The 19,572-nt window shown below is 39.1% G+C and overlaps 1 protein-coding gene across 1 annotated transcript in view; it reads right to left on the reverse strand.

The window, feature by feature from the left end:
* LOC109041387 (fanconi-associated nuclease 1) overlaps positions 1 to 18,188 on the reverse strand; it is a 34,302-nt gene extending 16,114 nt beyond the window's left edge. The window contains exons 1-3 of the mRNA XM_019057735.2: positions 18,023 to 18,188; positions 14,424 to 16,954; positions 13,468 to 13,605 (exon numbers count right to left, since the gene is read on the reverse strand). Coding sequence (XP_018913280.2) covers positions 13,468 to 13,605; positions 14,424 to 16,931 — 2,646 coding nt within the window. The 5' untranslated portion in view covers positions 16,932 to 16,954; positions 18,023 to 18,188. The remainder of the gene's footprint in view (positions 1 to 13,467; positions 13,606 to 14,423; positions 16,955 to 18,022) is intronic.
* Between the last annotated feature and the right edge of the window lie 1,384 nt (positions 18,189 to 19,572).

Below are 19,572 nucleotides of genomic sequence, written 5' to 3' on the forward strand. Positions count from 1 at the left end.
TCAAGCCTTGCTGGCTTCAATACGTCAACGGTTCTGGCCTTTAAAAGGAAGATCTGAAGCTTATTTCACCGTACGCAATTGTTTCGGTTGTAGAGTTGCTCGCCCCAAACTTCTAACCCAAATTATGGCATCATTGCCATCTCACCGAGTAACTGAGCTACGACCTTTCAAAATTTGCGGAGTCGATTTTTGTGGTCCTATTTTTTTTAAAACCATACTGTAAGAGTAAAATAAGGGTGAAATCATATGTTTCATTATTCGTTTGCTTTGCAACGAAGGCAATTCATTGTGAATTAGTAAGTAATTTATCTGCAAATGATTTTATTGCCGATTTGAGAAAGTTTATTTCCAGAAGAGGATTCCCCTCAGATATCTACTCAGATAATTCCAAAACCTTTATTCGCACTAATAAGGAATTGCACGATATGTTGTACTCGCTTTCTAATAATGAAAAATTTCAGCATGTTTTATCTAGTAACTCTATATATTGGCATTTTATTCCACCTAGAGCTCCTCATTTCGGGGGATTATACGAGGCTGCAATTAAATCACTAAAATTCCACCTGAAAAGAGTTGCAGGAAATATTGTTTTCACTTGTGAAGAATTCCAAACGTTGCTTGCACAAGTAGAAGCTTGTTTGAATTCTCGTCCCCTAACAGCTATGAGTGATAATCCAAATGATTTAACACCTCTTACTCCAGCTCATTTTTTAATCGGACAAGAATTGACCGCACTTCCATTCCACTCTTCGAAGTCCAACATTGAGTCTGTTAAATTAAATGATCGTTGGGTATTATTACAAAATAGAGGTAAGCAGTTTTGGATTAGATGGAAATCGGAATATTTAGTTGAATTGCAACGACGCTCCAAATGGAAGTCTCCTCAATCTGATTTAAAACCAGGTACACTTGTGTTAATTCAAAATTCTAGTTCTAATTTTTTACCGGCCAGCTGGAGTTTTGGACGTGTAAATAAATTATTTTACGGCAAGGATGGACATACCAGAGTTGCTGAACTTTTCACTAGTAACGGTTACTTAACCAGACCAATTTGTAAACTTGCTCCCTTATTAAGTCCCTGAAAGAATCTGTTGAATCCCTTGCAGGGTTCAAGGGGCGCGGTATGTTCCATATATATATATCCATGGTTACCATATTTTTTCTATATTGTCTTACAACTTGATCTATGTTTGTATGATCTGTCTTCTTTTTGGTAAAAACCCAGTTATTCTTGTTATTTATTACAATTACTCCTTATTATAAGGTAAGAAAGTTGTGTGCCTTCTTGTTTCATTAAATGCTTCTTTTAGCTTAATTTGGGTTTCCAAATTCTTCTTTCCTAAGGTTCGTTTCTTTCACTTTTCCTTTATTCTTGTCTTGCCTAACCTCTATTTTTTGTGAGAAAATGCGTAACAAGGGTGTTCCTAGATCAACGGGAGCTACTTTTTGACCCCCCCCCCCCACAAAACTCTAGGGGGCCCCCCTGGGGGGGGGGGGTTACGGACCCTAACTTTTTTTCAAATGGGAAGACCCCCTTTGTGATACATCGTCCGAAAGAGTATGAAAATAAATTGTTTTTCGCGCAAACCCGAAGTCATTACTTCAAACCGTTTCAAAATGGCGGCCGGTCAAAGTTCAAAATGGCCGAAAATTGGCACCTCTGTTATTTGCGCATGGATTTGCTTGAAACTCGGTATTGGTATTTGGGAGTATTTTAGCACGAGAAAAACGAATTTGACGTTAGATTTTATAAAAAACCCTAATTTTTCAAAATGGCCGCCGCTTTAGGCTCAAAGTGGCCGAGAATTTGACAAACTCGATATTTTGCCATTGGAATCACCTGAAATTCGGTATCAGGGGGTATTTTGACCCGAGCAGAACGAATGCGACGTTAGATTTTTAAACAAACCCTAATTTTTCAAAATGGTCGCCGATTAAAGTTCAAAATGGTCAACAATTGGCAACCTTGACTTATTGCCGATGGATTCCCGTTAAATTTCAAGCTTCAGCTTCAGGATTCTCAGCTTATCGTTTTCCTCCAACCCAGATACCCCCAAACACCGAGTTCCAGGCGAATCCATCGGCAAAAAGTCGAGGTTGCCAATTGTTGACCATTTTGAACTTTAATCGGCGGCCATTTTGAAAAATTAGGGTTTGTTTAAAAATCTAACGTCGAATTCGTTCAGCTCGGGTCAAAATACCCCCAAATACCGAATTTCAGGTGAATCCAATGGCAAAAAATCGAGTTTGTCAAATTTTCGGCCACTTAGAGCCTGTAGCGGCGGCCATTTTTAAAAATTAGGGTTTTTTAAAGAATCGAACGTCAAATTCGTTATTCTCGTACCAAAATACCCCCAAAAACCAATACCGAGTTTCAAGCAAATCCATGCGCAAATAGTAGAGGTGCCAATTTTCGGCCATTTTGAACTTTGACCGGCCGCCATTTTGAAACGGTTTGAGATAATGACTTCGGGTTTGCGCGAAAAAAAAAATTTTGTATGCTCTTTCGAACGAGGTATCACAAAGGGGGTCTTCCCATTTGAAAAAAAAGAGTTAGGGTCCGTGACACCCCCCCCCCCCCCAAGGGAGGCCCCCTAAAACTTTGGGGGGGTCAAAAAGTAGCTCCCTTTGATCTAGGAACACCCTCCAAGTTTAAAATCTCTACCTCAATTAGGTCACAAGTTAGAGGGGGGGGGGAGGGGACTTTTCGAACACCCTGTATGGTAATTTGATGGCTACAATGCTTTTTTTCTCTATTTTTAGATGAATTTTATGATTTTCATACCTTGACTTCTATTAGTAAGGTCCCAAATTTTTTTTTCCACCCACTGACTGCCCCCCTGCCCCTCTAAACATCCCTCTCCTCTCCCCAGTCCCTTCAGATCTATGAGTCTTTCATCGTAAACACATTTTTATATCTTTTTTCAGGATTTGAGGAAGTTAAATTGAATGAGCATTATTACCCCTATAAGTATACTTGAATTTGAGAAGGTGAGGGCAACCTTGCCCACCCTCCCCCTCCTTCCGGTAGCCAAAAAAAGTAGTACTTCCCGATGTGTTTCTTTCAAAGTTTTGCACCTAGAGGGTTTATTTTTTCATTTCGTAAAAAGAAAAGAAAAGTCTAATATGTATTATTGTACTATTACTACTAATAAGTCGCCCTCATGGCGCTTCTGTGCGCTCTGCGACACCCAACCGCCACTGACAGCGATCTTGCCAGAGCACCTCCGGCAGAGCGCATATCCTCATTTCAAGCCTTATTCCCTCAATCCATGATTTGACAGGGCATCCTCTACGTTGACGTTCATAGGCGTTATGTATTGTTGTTATTTACTTCTACATTATTTCAAACTTTTCGACAAGTGAGAGCAAATTTACTCACAGTGAATTATGAGATAAACGCAGGACAAAATTTCTTGTGAAGTTTCTAATGGTTTTCCTGAGGTTTTGCTGTAATAGTTGTAGCTGAGAAGTCGTCATGGAGGAAATATACTGCCTAAGAACTGTAAAAGTACCATGTGTTATTTTCTTACAACTAAAAGATAACGTCTTTACATATTCACCATATCACAAGAAACACCTAAAAACTCGTAAAAACTCTTAGATCGTTAAATACTAAAAGTAGATAATGAATAATGATTCCAGTAGTAAGACGACGGACAAAAAACAAAAGTAGGAAATACTTTAGGAAAAACAAAACAGAAAAAAAATTACTGTAGGTCAAAAAAATTAGACTTATTATTTACTTATTATTATTTTAATTTTAGGTGATTCTTGTAATACGGTGAATATGTTAAGGCGTTACCTTTTAGTTGTAAGAAAATAACGCAAGGTGCTTTTACAGTTCTTAGACAGTATGTCACCTCCATGACCACTCCTCAGCTACAACTATTACAGCAAAGGTGCTCTGGCAAGATCGCTGTCAGTGGCGGTTGGGTGTCGCAGAGCGCACAGAAGCGCCATGAGAGCGACTCATTAGTAGTAATAGTACAATAATACATTTTAGACTTTTCTTTTCTTTTCACGAAATGAAAAAATAAACCTAAGTGCAAAACTTTGAAAGAAACACATCAGAAAGTACTACTTTTTTTGGCTACCGGAAGGAGGGGAGGGGAGAGGGGTGGGTAAGGTTGCCCCCTCCTTCTCAAATTCAAGTATACTTATAGGGGTAATAATGTTACTTCAATGTAACTTCCTCAAAATCTCGAAAAATATATAAAAGTGTGAAATATATAAAAGTGTGTTTATAATGAGCGGCTCCTAGATCTGAGGGGGCTGGGGAGAGAGGGGGGAGATCTGGAGAGGGACGGGGGGCAGTTTATGGGTGGAAGGACAATTTGGGGCCTTGGTAATAGAAGACGAAGTATGAAAATCATAAAATTCTTCAAAAAACATAGAAAAAAGCATCGCAGCTATCAAATAACCATACATTCTCAATACGGGCCTCGCAGGCCCGGGTTAGTCTTTCTAGAGGTAGACATGAAAAAAAAATTGCTGTGCCTTAAAAAAAATTAAAACTTTTTTGTTTTTTCAAGAATAATGTTTTTAAGGATATTTGTAGAGCTATTTGTGAAGGACAGACTCCTAGGTCAATTACAGCCGCCGTGGCGCGAAAAATAAAAAGCCGCCGGGGCCTGAGAGACCCGGTTAGTCATCTAAAGGTAACTGATTAATTCCTGTATTTCTAAAAATTAGAGTGAGCAGAGAGTGCACAAGAATTTTTCGCCGCGGTCATTCCCCCCCCCCCCCCCCCCCCTTGCGCTCCGCCGATGCACGTTTAAATGGGAGCTCAAACTACGCAACTTAGAGTTCATTTTGCGTGGGTTAGTATTGTAGTATAGTGGAGTAAAGGAACATGGTGCTCAAGCCCCTCGAATATTTGCATCATTAAAATGCCTAAAAAATCAGGTTCTTTCTTATTTGGGTCAGTGAAGGTGCCCTCAAACACGCAATTTCATCATCTAGCACATGTTTTCCTACATATTTTTCACGAGGAATCGATTTTACTGGTTTTCAGAACGATGTATCGATGTACTTAATTGACATATCGATTTTTCATTCGAATTCTGAGAAAAATTTGGTAATTTTAAGCATTAACTGTATCAAATTCTATTAATTAGAGATATACATACAGGGTGCGGCAAAAGTCCCGGGACGGCTGTTTATTCTTTAGACGGCTACACGTAGAAAAACGAATTTTGGAGGATGTTCTTGGGTCAAAGTAAGCTACTTTTTGGCACTCCCCAAAATTTGTTTGGGGGCCCTCCTAGGGAAGGGCGGGGGGCAACTTTTTTTTTTTTTTTTTTTCAAATGGCACCCCCTCCCCCCACTTGTGACCCATCGTTGAAAAGAGGATAAAAAAAGAAAATTTTTGGCGCAAGTCCCAGATCGCCATCTTGATTTTTCACAAAATGGCGGCCGAAAATGGCTGAAAAATGGGTATCTCGGCTATTTATCGATGGAATCGCATACAACTTGGTATCCGGGGGTTTTTTGGGACGAAAAAACCGAATCTGCCTTCAGTTTTTCTAAATAACCATTCCTTCCCAATATGGCAGCCTACAAAATGGCGGAAAAATTGTTAGCTCGGCTATTTATCAATGGAATTGCATAAAACTTGGTATCCGGGCGTTCATTGGGACGAGAAAAACGAATTCGGTATTAGTTTTGCAAAATTCTCACACTATTCTAAAATGGCGGCCAAAAATGTCATGAAATTATGGGTACGTTCGTGACCTACCCATCGATTACCCTGGAATTAAGGAGAAAACGATTTTCTCGCAAAACAAACTATTTCAGATGAAGAAGTTTATCATTAGGATCTTAAAGATTTTTTTTTTAGAAAAAAAGGGGTTTTTTAAAGATTTTAGAAAACCAGTACTCCCTTGTTTTCGGTCCGGAAATACTCCCAGTGTCAAATTCCACCAAAATTTGTCGGTTACAACAAACTTCTGTTTTCTCCTTTATTCCACGGTAATCAATGGGTAGGTTACGAACGTACCCATAATTTCATGACATTTTTGGCCGCCATTTTAGAATAGTGTGAGAATTTTGCAAAACTAATACCGCATTCGTTTTTCTCGTCCCAATGAACGCCCGGATACCAAGTTTTACGCGATTCCATTGATAAATAGCCGAGCTAACAATTTTTCCGCCATTTTGTAGGCTGCCATATTGGGAAGGAATGGATATTTAGAAAAACTGAAGGCAGATTCGGTTTTTCCGTCCCAAAAAACCCCCGGATACCAAGTTGTATGCGATTCCATCGATAAATAGCCGAGATACCCATTTTTCAGCCATTTTCGGCCGCCATTTTGTGAAAAATCAAGATGGCGATCTGGGACTTGCGCCAAAAATTTTCTTTTTTTATCCTCTTTTCAACGATGGGTCACAAGTGGGGGGGGGGGGTGTCATTTGAAAAAAAAAAAGTTGCCCCCCGCCCTTCCCTAGGGGGGCCCCCAAACAAAGAGGGTTATTCATATAGGCGAAAAATGTACCCAGCCCGGAATGTACGAAACTTTGTGGGCTGATAGTATTAGTTGAGAGAGGCTTATCCCTAGCTCCGTTTTTGCAGGAGCCCCAGGGAAACAGCGTTGCCATTTTTTAAAGTCGTAACCTTCAAACATCCATAACTTTCGCAGAAATACAGTTACGGAGCTCGTATTTATACCAAAAGATGCAAAAAATTACGTTCTATCGACCTATGCCAAAGAAATTTTAATTTGACTCCATTGTTGCCACGTTATGGCCATTTTTGTAATTTTCGTAATTATTTAAAATCACGTTACCGCCCAAAAAAGTGTTTGCGGTTGGTGGGGATTGAATAAAAACCTGTCGGAATTATTGTTCGTTCGATTCCGCATCCATCCATATATTATACTTTTCTGAGAGACTTAGGGAACACGAGTTATAGCGATTTGAAAATTCGGCAACACGCCCGATACCCCGATATTGACGCTCGTTTCGGTACGTTTCGCAACTCCGTGTTAAAGCAAAACGCCTAGACCAAACAAAATTCGAAAAGTCAGTTCATGTTTTGCGCTTTTTTGAAACTTTCACATGATTTTTAGGAATGCAAGTAGCGGCGGTGTTGCCGGTTTTCAATGAAAACCACCGCTGCGATCACAATTTAAAGTAGTACTCATTCAATCTTATTCAGCTACATTTGTTAACCTAAACTGACCATTTGCGACATGGTGTTGACAACATTGCCTAATTTCCGTCGGAATTCGCGTTGAGGCGGAGTTGCCAGTTTTCATGGAAACCGCCACCGCAATCACAAAAAAAATTATTACTTATTTAATCACATTCAGCCTTATTCTGTAGTTGGAATTGTTTATTTATCGAATCGATGGTTTCCTCTATCTCCCTGCAACGGCAGTGGTGCCTGACAGTACCGAGATATCGATATTGTATAGAGATCAAGAGCAATGAATCTAGGCCCCTCACCAAAACTACTCATTGGACCGCTTGAGTGATTCGGTAGCTTTAAATTTCGATATCTCGTTACTGTCGGTCACCACTGCCGTTGCAGGGAGATAGAGGAAACCATCGATTCGATAAATAAACAATTCCAACTACAGAATAAGGCTGAATGTGATTAAATAAGTAATAATTTTTTTTGTGATTGCGGTGGCGGTTTCCATGAAAACTGGCAACTCCGCCTCAACGCGAATTCCGACGGAAATTAGGCAATGTTGTCAACACCATGTCGCAAATGGTCAGTTTAGGTTAACAAATGTAGCTGAATAAGATTGAATGAGTACTACTTTAAATTGTGATCGCAGCGGTGGTTTTCATTGAAAACCGGCAACACCGCCGCTACTTGCATTCCTAAAAATCATGTGAAAGTTTCAAAAAAGCGCAAAACATGAACTGACTTTTCGAATTTTGTTTGGTCTAGGCGTTTTGCTTTAACACGGAGTTGCGAAACGTACCGAAACGAGCGTCAATATCGGGTATCGGGCGTGTTGCCGAATTTTCAAATCGCTATAACTCGTGTTCCCTAAGTCTCTCAGAAAAGTATAATATATGGATGGATGCGGAATCGAACGAACAATAATTCCGACAGGTTTTTATTCAATCCCCACCAACCGCAAACACTTTTTTGGGCGGTAACGTGATTTTAAATAATTACGAAAATTACAAAAATGGCCATAACGTGGCAACAATGGAGTCAAATTAAAATTTCTTTGGCATAGGTCGATAGAACGTAATTTTTTGCATCTTTTGGTATAAATACGAGCTCCGTAACTGTATTTCTGCGAAAGTTATGGATGTTTGAAGGTTACGACTTTAAAAAATGGCAACGCTGTTTCCCTGGGGCTCCTGCAAAAACGGAGCTAGGGATAAGCCTCTCTCAACTAATACTATCAGCCCACAAAGTTTCGTACATTCCGGGCTGGGTACATTTTTCGCCTATATGAATAACCCTCTTTTGGGGAGTGCCAAAAAGTAGCTTACTTTGACCCAAGAACATCCTCCAAAATTCGTTTTTCTACGTGTAGCCGTAAATAATAAAAAATAAACATCCGTCCCAGGACTTTTGCCGCACCCTGTTTAGGCAAAAGTTTTAATGTATAAGGAAACTAGTGCTCACATAAACTTTTATACACAAGACACTTACCCCCAGAGCAGCGTATAATAACCATTCTTCAGTAATGCGGGGATTCTCGGCGACGCAACGATCGCGTTTCATGGCCTATCAGTACAAAAAACATTTTTTTCGAGATCCGACGACGGGTAGTGAAGGTGAGTTGCCTTTTGGGTCATTCCATGTCAATTCAACCAAAAAAATGGGAAAATGACACCCACCGATTCGATTTTTTTTGTATTTTTTTACTTAATCTATAGATCAATCTAAGAGAAAGTACCTATTTTTAGTTCCATGTGTCAAAGCTTTTGACACACACAAGCTTTTTTTTTTTTGATATTTTCAATTTCGTAAAATAATTTTTTTTTTATTTATAGATTAAGTAAAAAAATATAAAAAAAATCCAAGTCAGTCAGTGCCAAGGCCTGATTGCATTAACATGGAATGGCCCTTTTGGCATCAAATGAGGAGGAAAAAATCCTGGCTCCATAGGACAACACTTTCATCGAAAATATGAGGCTCGAACTTCCAAAATCTGAAATTTCGTTTTTACCGTGTTTTTTTTTTTAAGATAATTACTGGATGGTTGAAAAGACACAACTGACACGTATCATACGTGTTTTCATAGATAATTTGAGGCAAGGAATCGATTTTTGTGGTTGAAAAATTAAGATATTGATTTAAAATATTGTTTCTTGCAATACTTTGTCCAAAATAGCGATTTTTTTGTGTATGTCCCAAGAAATTTTGATTCATCAATGCAGTCTTTGATAAATCGACATTTTGACTTCAAAAATAGATTCCTCGTGAAAAAATACAAAGCGTACCGGGTTTAACCTGCATAAAGTACGTAGAAATGTCGACAACTTAGGTACGATTCATACGAGTTTTCAAACTGAATTCGCCTATGAGTCATTCCACAGGAAATCATCCAGGGACTGTTGCTTGACTGAAACTAACTTTTTTTTATAATTTGGTTACTTCTTAATGTATCCAATACAAGCAGAAGAACCATTTTTAATTTTTTTCGACCATCCTGGTATCCATGGCAGCTTTGTAGAGTTGAGTTTTTTTTTATAAATTTGGTTACTTCTAATGTATCCAATACAAGCAGAAGAACCATTTTTAATTTTTTTCGACCATCCTGGTATCCATGGCAGCTTTGTAGAGTTGAGGTTTTCAGGCAACGAACTACACCTCTAGAATGGCCGACCAGTGTTAGAGACCCGGAACGTTTTGAAGTTGATATAGGTTAGGTTTACTTGGGCTCACACAGCAGGCTGCCATCTAAACCTATGTCAGACGCTGCCCACATTTTGCCGAATATTGTTGAATAAAGTGATAGCAATGAAAAGATTGCATAATAATCGCACCTCCAAAGGTTTTCTTAACTCAAAAAATAGGAACTTTGAAAGCAAACCTCAAAAAAAATGAAAGTTTACATAGGTTGAAATTTTCACATGTAATCCTTATGGGCAAGACGCAGCAGAAATGGAGATTGAGGTTAGCTATACTTGGGCTCCCACCCCCCTCCTGCCTTCAAAAACCGGCCCTTGCGCGTACCGCAGGTTTGCTATCTCGCGGCCATTCTAGAGGTGTAGTTCGTTGTTTTCAGGTGAATTTTGATTAAGTCGGCCTTCACGGTAACGGGCATACTTACCTCCAGTTCTATTTGACTTACAGAATTGAAACAAGACTGACGCAATACTTCTTTTTATGATCTATCTTTTTGCAATGCACTAAAATTTCTGTATCATCAAGGGAAATGAAGTTATTTCAGGACTGAATGGAGATGTATGTGGACTAAAAATCGGCAAAAACCCATATTTTGAGGATTTTTTTAAAACTTTAACGAATCGTACCTTACTTGTCGACATTTCTACGTACTATATGCAGGTGTAAACCCAGTACCTCTTGTATTTCTTCACAAGGAATCTATTTTTGAAGTCAAAATGTCGATTTATCAAAGACTTGCATTGATGAATCAAAATTTCTTGGGATATACACAAAAAAATCGCTTTTTTGGACAAAGTATTGCAAGAAACGATATTTTAAATCGGAATATTAGCTTTTCAACCACAAAAATTGATTCTTTGATTCAAATTACCTATGAAAACACGTATGAAACGTGTCAGTTGTGTCTTTTTAATCATCCAGAAATTATCTTAGAGAAAAAAAAACCGTAAAAACGAAAATTTGAAATTTCGGAAGTTCGAGCCTCATATTTTCGATGAAAGTGTTGTCCTATGGAGCCAGGATTTTTTCCTCGTCATTTGATGCCAAAAGGCAACTCACCTACACTACCCGTCATCGGATTTCGAAAAAAACGTTTCTTGGACTGATGGGCCATGAAATTCGATCGTTGCGACGCCGAGAATCCCTGCATTCCGGCCATCATCTAGTACCCAAACTGAAGAATGGTTAGTAGACGCTGCTCTGAGGGTAAGTGCCTTGTGTATAAAAGTTTATGTAAGCACTAGTTTCCTTGTGCATTTAAACTTTTGCCTATATATCACTAAATAATAGAATTTGATGCAGTTAATGCTAAAAATTACCAAATTTATCTCAGAATTCGAATGAAAAATTGATATATCAATTAAATACGATACGTTTTGAAAACCAGTAAAATGGAATCCTCGTGAAAAAATATATAGGAAAACATGTACTTGATGATGAAATTGCGTGTTTGAGGGCACCTTCACTGACCCGAATAAGAAAAAACCTGATGTTTTAGGCATTTTAACGATGCAAATATTCGAGGGGCTTAAGCGCCATGTCCCCATTGGAATAACGGCTGCGGACCATTTTTCCAGTAATCTACATGCAATTTGGCCACCTTTTTTCCCTATTCAGATTTTATAGCGTTCAGATCGGGAATTCCGATCACCCCTACAAGTGCTTCATTAGGTAATTCACTTAAAACATCATATTTGGATCATTCCATGCCAAATCAAACCAGGGATTTGACCTGACCCCTTCAGAATTGGATGAAATGTGACACACTCCTACTGCTCACTGAAATGAGTTGTAAAATGAAAATGAAAGAGGTTGTTCCAAAAACGCCGACTTTGGCCCCCCCTGGAAATTGGCCCAAACTTTGCTCAGATGTTGTACTAAGTGTCCCCGATGCTTGGGCAAAATTTCAGCCCCCTCGGATAATAAGGAGGGAGGGGGCAGGGGGCAAAGTTGCAATTTTTTCAAAACTGTTAAAATCGATATCTTTCGAACGGTTTGAGTGTAAGTGTTGCGGTTTGCGCTAAAAAACGTTAAAAAATATTCTCTACAAGAATATTAATGCGGTTTGCAGGGTTGCGTAATTTATCGCGATCATAAGTCGATTTTTTTGATTTTGACGTTTCGACTTTTTTTTAGTTTTTCGTCTTTCCTCTCTTTGGAATTGTTGCTACGTGAATGAAAACCTGTTGAGGTGATTCTCCATAAAATTCTGCATCTACCACACGTTGATTGACCTTGGGAAAACGATTCGTTCGTGAGTTACAGCGATTTTTCTGCGCGTTACCGGTTACGCGCGGGCGGCATATCGGTGGCGCTCCATCCCGCGCGGGCAAGGCAGAGGTTGTTTCACCGCTAGGGCCTTATATTCATTCTGTAGGCTGTAATTATCGATATTTTCTCCTCCCCCCACCCTTCCCCTCCAATAAAAATGTTTTAATACTTCGTCATACAGGGTATGCCAGACCACCCGTAACAGGTCTTTTTCTCGGTTGGTTTAGGTGGTACGAAGTGGGGGACCGCGGGGTTGAATAGGGAATTGACCCCAAGGAATCCGAATTTCACGGCCCCGAAACCCCCCATGCCTCCCTTCGGAGGTAAAGAGGGGTCACGATCCCAAAAGTCGGGAGACATTGTGTCTCCCCCTTTTACCCCCCGAGGGTGGCCTCGGGACCATGATAATCGGATTCCTTGGGGTCGATTACCTAGGAAATCATCTGTTTACGGAGAATTTACGTCAATTTGCGCCCAAAAGTGATCTCTTCAAGACTGGGACATTGGCCCCCTCCATAATTTCCCTTTGGTCAATTTTTGTCGTCAACTCACGAACGAATCGTTTCCCCAAGGTCAAACAAAGTGTGGTAGATGCAGAATTTTATGGAGAATCACCTCAACAGGTTTTCATTCACGTAGCAACGATTCCAAAGAGAGGAGAGACGAAAAACTAAAAAAAGTCGAAACGTCAAAATCGAAAAAATCGACTTATGACCGCGATAAATTACGCAACCTTGCAAACAGCATTAATATTCTTGTAGAGAATATTGTGTAACGTTTTTTAGCGCAAACCGCAACACTTACACTCAAACCGTTCGCGAGATATCGATTTTTGAAAGTTTTGAAAAAATTGCAACTTTGCCCCCTGCCCCCTCCCCCATAATTATCCGAGGGGGCTGAAATTTTGCCCAAGCATCGGGGACACTTAGCACAACATCTGAGCAAAGTTTGGGCCAAATCCAGGGGGGGCCAAAATCGGCGTTTTCGGAACAACCTCTTTTTTTCTATGTCTCGTTTCACTTTAGTTGACCTTTAAAAAGCAAGAAAATTGGTGAATATTGGCACCTTCAAGAGTCTGCGACTTCAGGACAGTTGATCCGAGCCAAACCGTTCTGGTACCAATGGAAAGCCCCATAAATTATAATTTAGTTCTACATGTGAAAAAAAAATGCCGGTCAAAAGAGGTACTAGGTTCATGAAATAATGAGACAAGGAACCCAGAATCCAGTCATGTGTCCATGGGCTGGGGTCCATGGCCGGTTCTCTCAGCGCCCCCCCCCCCCCCCCCCCCCCCGGATCCAATGGTCGCAGGACTGTGCCATAATTTAGGTTTGTCCTCTACAAATCTTCAAAAAGAAAAATTTTACCTTTAGCAAGTTTAATCTTGTTTTAGACAAGTAGTTCCAATTGATAACACTCTCAATATTTTCTGACTCTTCACAAACCCTTGTCAACAACTGCATGACAACTTCGACACCTCCTTCTTCCATTTCTTCCAGACGAGCCTATAAATTTAAAATTTTCAAATTAAAATACCAGAAGCATTGCAGAATAAAACTAAGTGCTCTAACAAAGACTAGATATTCTCAGACATGAATTTCTAGACCTAACATAAATCCAGACCAACTGATGAAGTTGACTTGAAATGGACTATATTTTGCAATAAGGAACTACCATTTCAGGCTCAATTTAAAAGCAATATGTGAGTCATCTCATGTCTTATGCAGATGTGTGCTTTTGCGGATGAGCCAGAAAAAAAAGTTCCTTATTTTAAAATGAAGTACATATGTTTGATGGAAATGTCTGCACATCAGTTTTTTCAAGGCCTTCGAATGGCTATAAATGCTAATGATTAGAAGAAGCCATCTTTTTGAAGGTAATATCTAATAACACATCATTTATAAAATTCAGTTTTGCAAGGACTTTTCGGTCTTAATTTATTTTAATTACTTAGTTCGGTGTTTTGAATCTGATAAAGAAAACATGAAAAGTCTAACTACAGTCAAATTTATTTCCGATGTTCGAAAATTCCTGTGATTGTTCTGAATTTTTAGTATGGCTGCATAGGAGGTTGAAGCCCTCCTAAGTCTACAAATTTCCCCATTTTCACCATAACTGAAAATTCTAGGTAAATATGGAGAGTTTCGTGAGAACAGATAAATCTTATTTCCAATGTTCATCTGGAATTTCTGGTAGAACCCTACTCTCTTAATCAGAATTTCTTAATTTTTGAGTAATTTTTATGCCTCAGCAATGCCATCATACAAAAAAGAAGAAAAAATTAAGTTTCCCTTAAGGTATGAGATGATCAAGGAAGACATACCAATATTTCAGGTCGGCGGTGCTGGAAAAAATCTTGGAATCCCCAATCTAAGGGATGAGACTGAAATGGGGAGTGGAAGACTGAATGTTTAACTACAGTTGAAGGTTGCAGATAAATAATATCCCAAAAGCAGGCAAATGCCACAGCTCTTACTGTTCCACCTTCATCATGAAGAACTTGAGTGAAGCCAAGTTTTCTGTAGTATGATTTGGCAATTTCCTCGACGGAAGAAAATTCAACGCCATCGTCTGTTTCGGTGACATAAATTTGTTTGTAACCTGCTTGACCTTCAAGGCATCGAGCGTTGATTATAACACTAGTAGGGGTTGGGATATCGAATAAATATTTTTCAACCTCTGCTTTGAATCCCTGAGAAACAGGCTTGGTTTTTCTCCTGACCAGCGTTGAACCACGAATAGACAAAGTGTACTTCATTGGTAAGTCTATCTCAGGGTCTTTTAAACCTTGCAAGACAATACAAAGGGCTTTTTCAGTGTCCTTCAAATAATTTTGATATGTCATTGCCAATTCTTCATAAAATGTGCCTCTCTTATGAAACGCATATAATTTTTGATCTATGAGTAGATTTAATGCTTTTACTATAAAATTTTTGTCAGTACCCTTTTTATTCTCATTAATGACACTAAATAAGTTCCTTGCATAAACATGCCCAGCCGTAAAACGACGTAAAAATGCCGGTAAAGTTTCGACGTAATTATTGATTTCGACATCTTTAAGAATTTCTTCAAATTTATTAAATGAAATGTTGGCATACTCGGCCACTTTTGTCCAATTGATGTCCTTTTTGTTCCTATTTAATGCAATAAAAACATTTTCGTTTATTTTCAAAGCTTCATGGTACATGCTGAATGACCTTTCAAAAGAAAAAACAACAGTCTTGTGGACTACATACGAAGGGAATGAAATTTCATTTTTCTGGACCTTTACTAATCGGTCCAAATAATCCTTTAACCTTGTTTGAGGATCTCCACTGAAAAAAGGATAAGTGGCGAAGAGTAAACATTGAAAGAAAGCATTTCTAGGACCATCAGTCAATTTGATACAGTGACCGAGAAGTTTTTTAGTTTGCTGTATGAGAATTGATGTTTTTGAAGACTGCTGTTGACTTGTCTTCGAAAAGAACCTGAGTATGGGTTGCTTCCGTTCGTAATCTACTAATAGTTTTATTAATTCAGGTTTTGATTTGTTATCACTGACACGAATAATTTTGCACAAGCTTTTGAGATCTTTCACTTGTAATAAATTCAACATTGATGGTAAATCTAAACTATTCAGGTTAGAAGTTAAGAAACCTTCTTCTTCCAATTTGATTATTTCTGAAACGAGCTCTTCATTCGAGATATTGAGGGCAGCTTCATAGCTCTTAAGATCTTGCAAACGATACCATTTATACTGGCGATTTATTAACAGCCTTGCATACAACCTTCTTCTGGTTTGGTGTAAGGATCCATTTGCAGTAAATTTTTCGAGTTCAATTAGGTCAACGAAAATTCCGTTTTCTTTATTTTTCTTCAAGAAAGTGAGACAGTCAGTGAGTGCAGCCTCAATACAAGATGAATAGCTGTCTACGTAGGTATAGGATTCATCAGACGGCTTTTGAGGGGAGAAGACTAGATTGCTGTCTTTGGAGTCTTGCGAAAGTTTTTGGTTCTGGAGTTCAAATTCTTGAGAGGACTTGTAAAAGGGAGAAGATAAAAGTTCTGTTGAAATATCATTAATCTGACTTAGTTTACTTTTGCTAGTATGTGCTGTGTCTATGAATTGAGAATCTTTCATAGAAAAGCTTTCTCCAGAAACAGAGCCTGATACATTATCAAAATTTTCGTCTGGCTTTGCACTTGGAAACAAAGTTTTCTTTATTTTCTTTTTAATTCTTTTTCTTTTAAAAATCTCATCATCTTCTTCAGGCGGACTGTTAGCTCCAGTTGAGTGGTTCTCTTCTGGATCATCTGGAGAAAAAGCGCTGGAGTCCCTGGCATAGGATGTTGACTCCATGGGCTCTTTCAAGATCGTCACTTTTTTAGGAGGTGAAAGGACATCAGCATCAATTTCAACTTCAGTTAGATCAAAATCATCAGATAGTAAACTTTCAAAAGCTTCTTTGTCTGGTGAAGGTAACTTTTCATCTTCTTTAATAGACTGAAGTACCTGAGTTAAAGGATTCACAGATGACTTAGTGCGACTTTGTTGAAAATAAAAAGTTATTGGCTTATTCTTAAAGGCTGGAGAGTTCTTTCTAAACGGAGAATATTTCGTTAGAGCTGATGATGTTTTCTTCCACGGACTCTTTGTGGGCGAAGAAATGAATTTACCTGGCCTTCTTGCAATGTCTTGAGATAGGCTTTGTTTGGGGTTGACTTGATCAATATCATAAATTTTCTTGGGTGTTAATGTGATGGTACTACTTTTCCTCTGTTTGATTCCTGATTTATTTCTTGTTGTTGGGTTCACACCTTCTGCAATGATCTCCACATAATCTTGAGACATTTTGTAAGATTCTTCAAATCGCTCTGAAAAAGTACAATAAAATTAGTTTGTGGTATAAAGACAGTTTAGATAGCATGAGGAAAACTTCACCTTTGCGGAGGAACCTTTTTAAGTGGGTACCTACATGAATTTATAGATTGAAGAAGATGCTTGGGGAATAACTTGCATAAGTATTTCCTGAACTTTATTATTCTTTTTTGTATATCCACTCTCTTCTGCGACTTTACTGTGACTTCATAAATCAAAATAATGGCTTGTTCCATTTGCATAATAGCGGCATTCTCTCCCCTGTTCGCAGGATAGCCAAATTTTCCCCGAACTAAACAGCAGGGCGATTATTGAAATGATATCGACTCTACATCACCACTTTGTCGTGTTGACACGACAAAGCGGCGACATAGTCGATGTCATTTCAATAATCGCCTTGCAGAGTGGGCAAAAAGTTGCCCTGTCTGCAGTATGGACAGGTTCACAGATAGGGTGGAATAGGGGCGCCACTCCAGATATTTGTAGGGCCTGGTAAGAGGTGATGAGTTACCTCTTTGTAAATTTACCTACCACTTACTGAAGTACAGCAGGTGGCGATGTGGTTGTACACTCGGGCAAAATAATCAATTGGGGTGTAGAAATAGTTTATGAACTCGAGCTTTTTTTCCCTCTCTAAGTAGTAATACCGAGCTCTTTTTCCCGGGCCTGACTCCTAAATAAAGGGCCAGGCAAAAGCCGGGCCTGCCGCCCCCTAAATAGCGCCTCTACGCTCTAGGATGGAATGTTGACACTGGATAGAATCTATTCTTTCTGATTATCTTTTCTGCTATTTCCTCACAATTAGGTAAGAAGGGTTGTGTTGCCGGCTTGATATTTTCCCTCATTCTAATTGATCAGTACTTTCCTGAGCTTAAGTCAGCTTATACGGGCACCTTTCAACATAATTTTAGTGCAAAATCGAAATCCCTGAAAACATAAATGCTTGTAGAAAGAGCTACAGGTGATGATGGTTCACCTTAAACCATTCGACTCTTCTAGGAGATATTACAATTAGTTTGACTTGCACAGCTGTATAAAATATCATTGGCTCAGGTAACACTTACGGAATAGCTTTCATTGCGAGAATTTTGGAAACGGTGGATGAAGGCATGTCTAAGTCTCTAAGATGAAGATGAAGGCTAACGCTAACGCATAACATCAGAGAGTATAGAATAAGGTTAGAGCAAGAGCAGAGAGTATAGAACAAAGACATAAAGACGGAACGCTCGTATCTAAAAGCACGGGGGAAAAAGTGAAGCTAGGTTCGGCTAGAGTCCCTTTATACTGAGAGTCAAGACAACACCCCTGATGGAGTCACAAACGGGAATAAAGATTACACAAATTGAACGTTTTTCGTAATCTTTGATCGGCTCATTCTTAAATTCCTTTCTCCGTTCCTTCTCTCATTCCGTTTGTTCCTTGTCGAACCCGAAATTCCTCGGTCCATTCCAGATTTTAATCTTTGCGATCGGTGAAAATGTAATCTTTATTCCCGTTTGTGACACTGTGAAGGCCTAAAATCCGATTGACCAATCAGAAATGGATTCGCATTGTCTTGACTCTCAGTATAAAGGGACTCAAGGTTCGGCGCTGCGCGCTTGTGTGAGTGTGTAAATGAGCGCGGGAATCCATGGCGGCAAACGGAAATTTGATTTGAACTTGTCCTCTTGATTTTTGCACATTTCTTCTTCGAAACGTATTTTAAATTCCTAAAACGAATATACTAAGAAAGTTCGGTCTGCGTCTTAACATAATACACCTACTTTTGCTTGGTAACAGGCAGTAATCTCAGATAAAGTTAGTTTTTCTTCTGCTCATGGTGGTTCTGCAGGTTCAAACAGGCCGTTACAGTTCTAGATCAACCCAAGACTAGAGTCCCTTTATACCCAGAGTTAAGACAACTCGATTATTAGCTGACTGGCAGCCGGCCTTGGCTGGCCATGGAGGCCGAAACGAGTGCACCCAAACGAACGATATTGAGGGATAAGGATCAGGAATCCTGCGATGTCTGTCACACAAAAACAACACCATCAACAAATTGATCAATTAAAAAGAAAATGAGATTGGTTTGTGAATAATTTCTTAATCTATTTTCATTTTGGACCGATGGAAATAACAATTTACTCTTGATAAACCACAATTAGGTAATATTTTCATTATTCTTGTTCACATTCGAGGTACCGCCATCTTGGTGCACTCGTTTCGGCCTCCATGAGCGAGAACCAATCAGAATTGGATTTTTTTTTAGGCCACTTCCAGCCCAACCAAAAGTGAGTTGTCTTAACTCTGGGTATAAAGGGACTCTACCCAAGACATAAAGACGGAGGGCTAAAAGCAAAAAATGAAGCTTCTTTTCAACCACCTCTACTATTGGCTAGAGTCCCTTTATACTGAGAGTCAAGACAATTCGGCTCATGGATGTCACAAACGGGAATAAAGTTTACAGAAATTGAACGTTTTTCGTAATCTTTGATCGGCTCATTCTCAAATGCCTTTCTCCGTTCCTCCTCTCATTCCGTTTGTTCCTTGCCGAACCCGTAATTTCCTGGTCCATTCCAGATTATAATCTTTGCAATTGGTGAAAATGTAATCTTTATTCCCGTTTGTGACACTG

The sequence above is a fragment of the Bemisia tabaci genome, chromosome 1, assembly GCF_918797505.1.
Source record: "Bemisia tabaci chromosome 1, PGI_BMITA_v3".
Lineage (NCBI taxonomy): Eukaryota > Metazoa > Arthropoda > Insecta > Hemiptera > Aleyrodidae > Bemisia > Bemisia tabaci.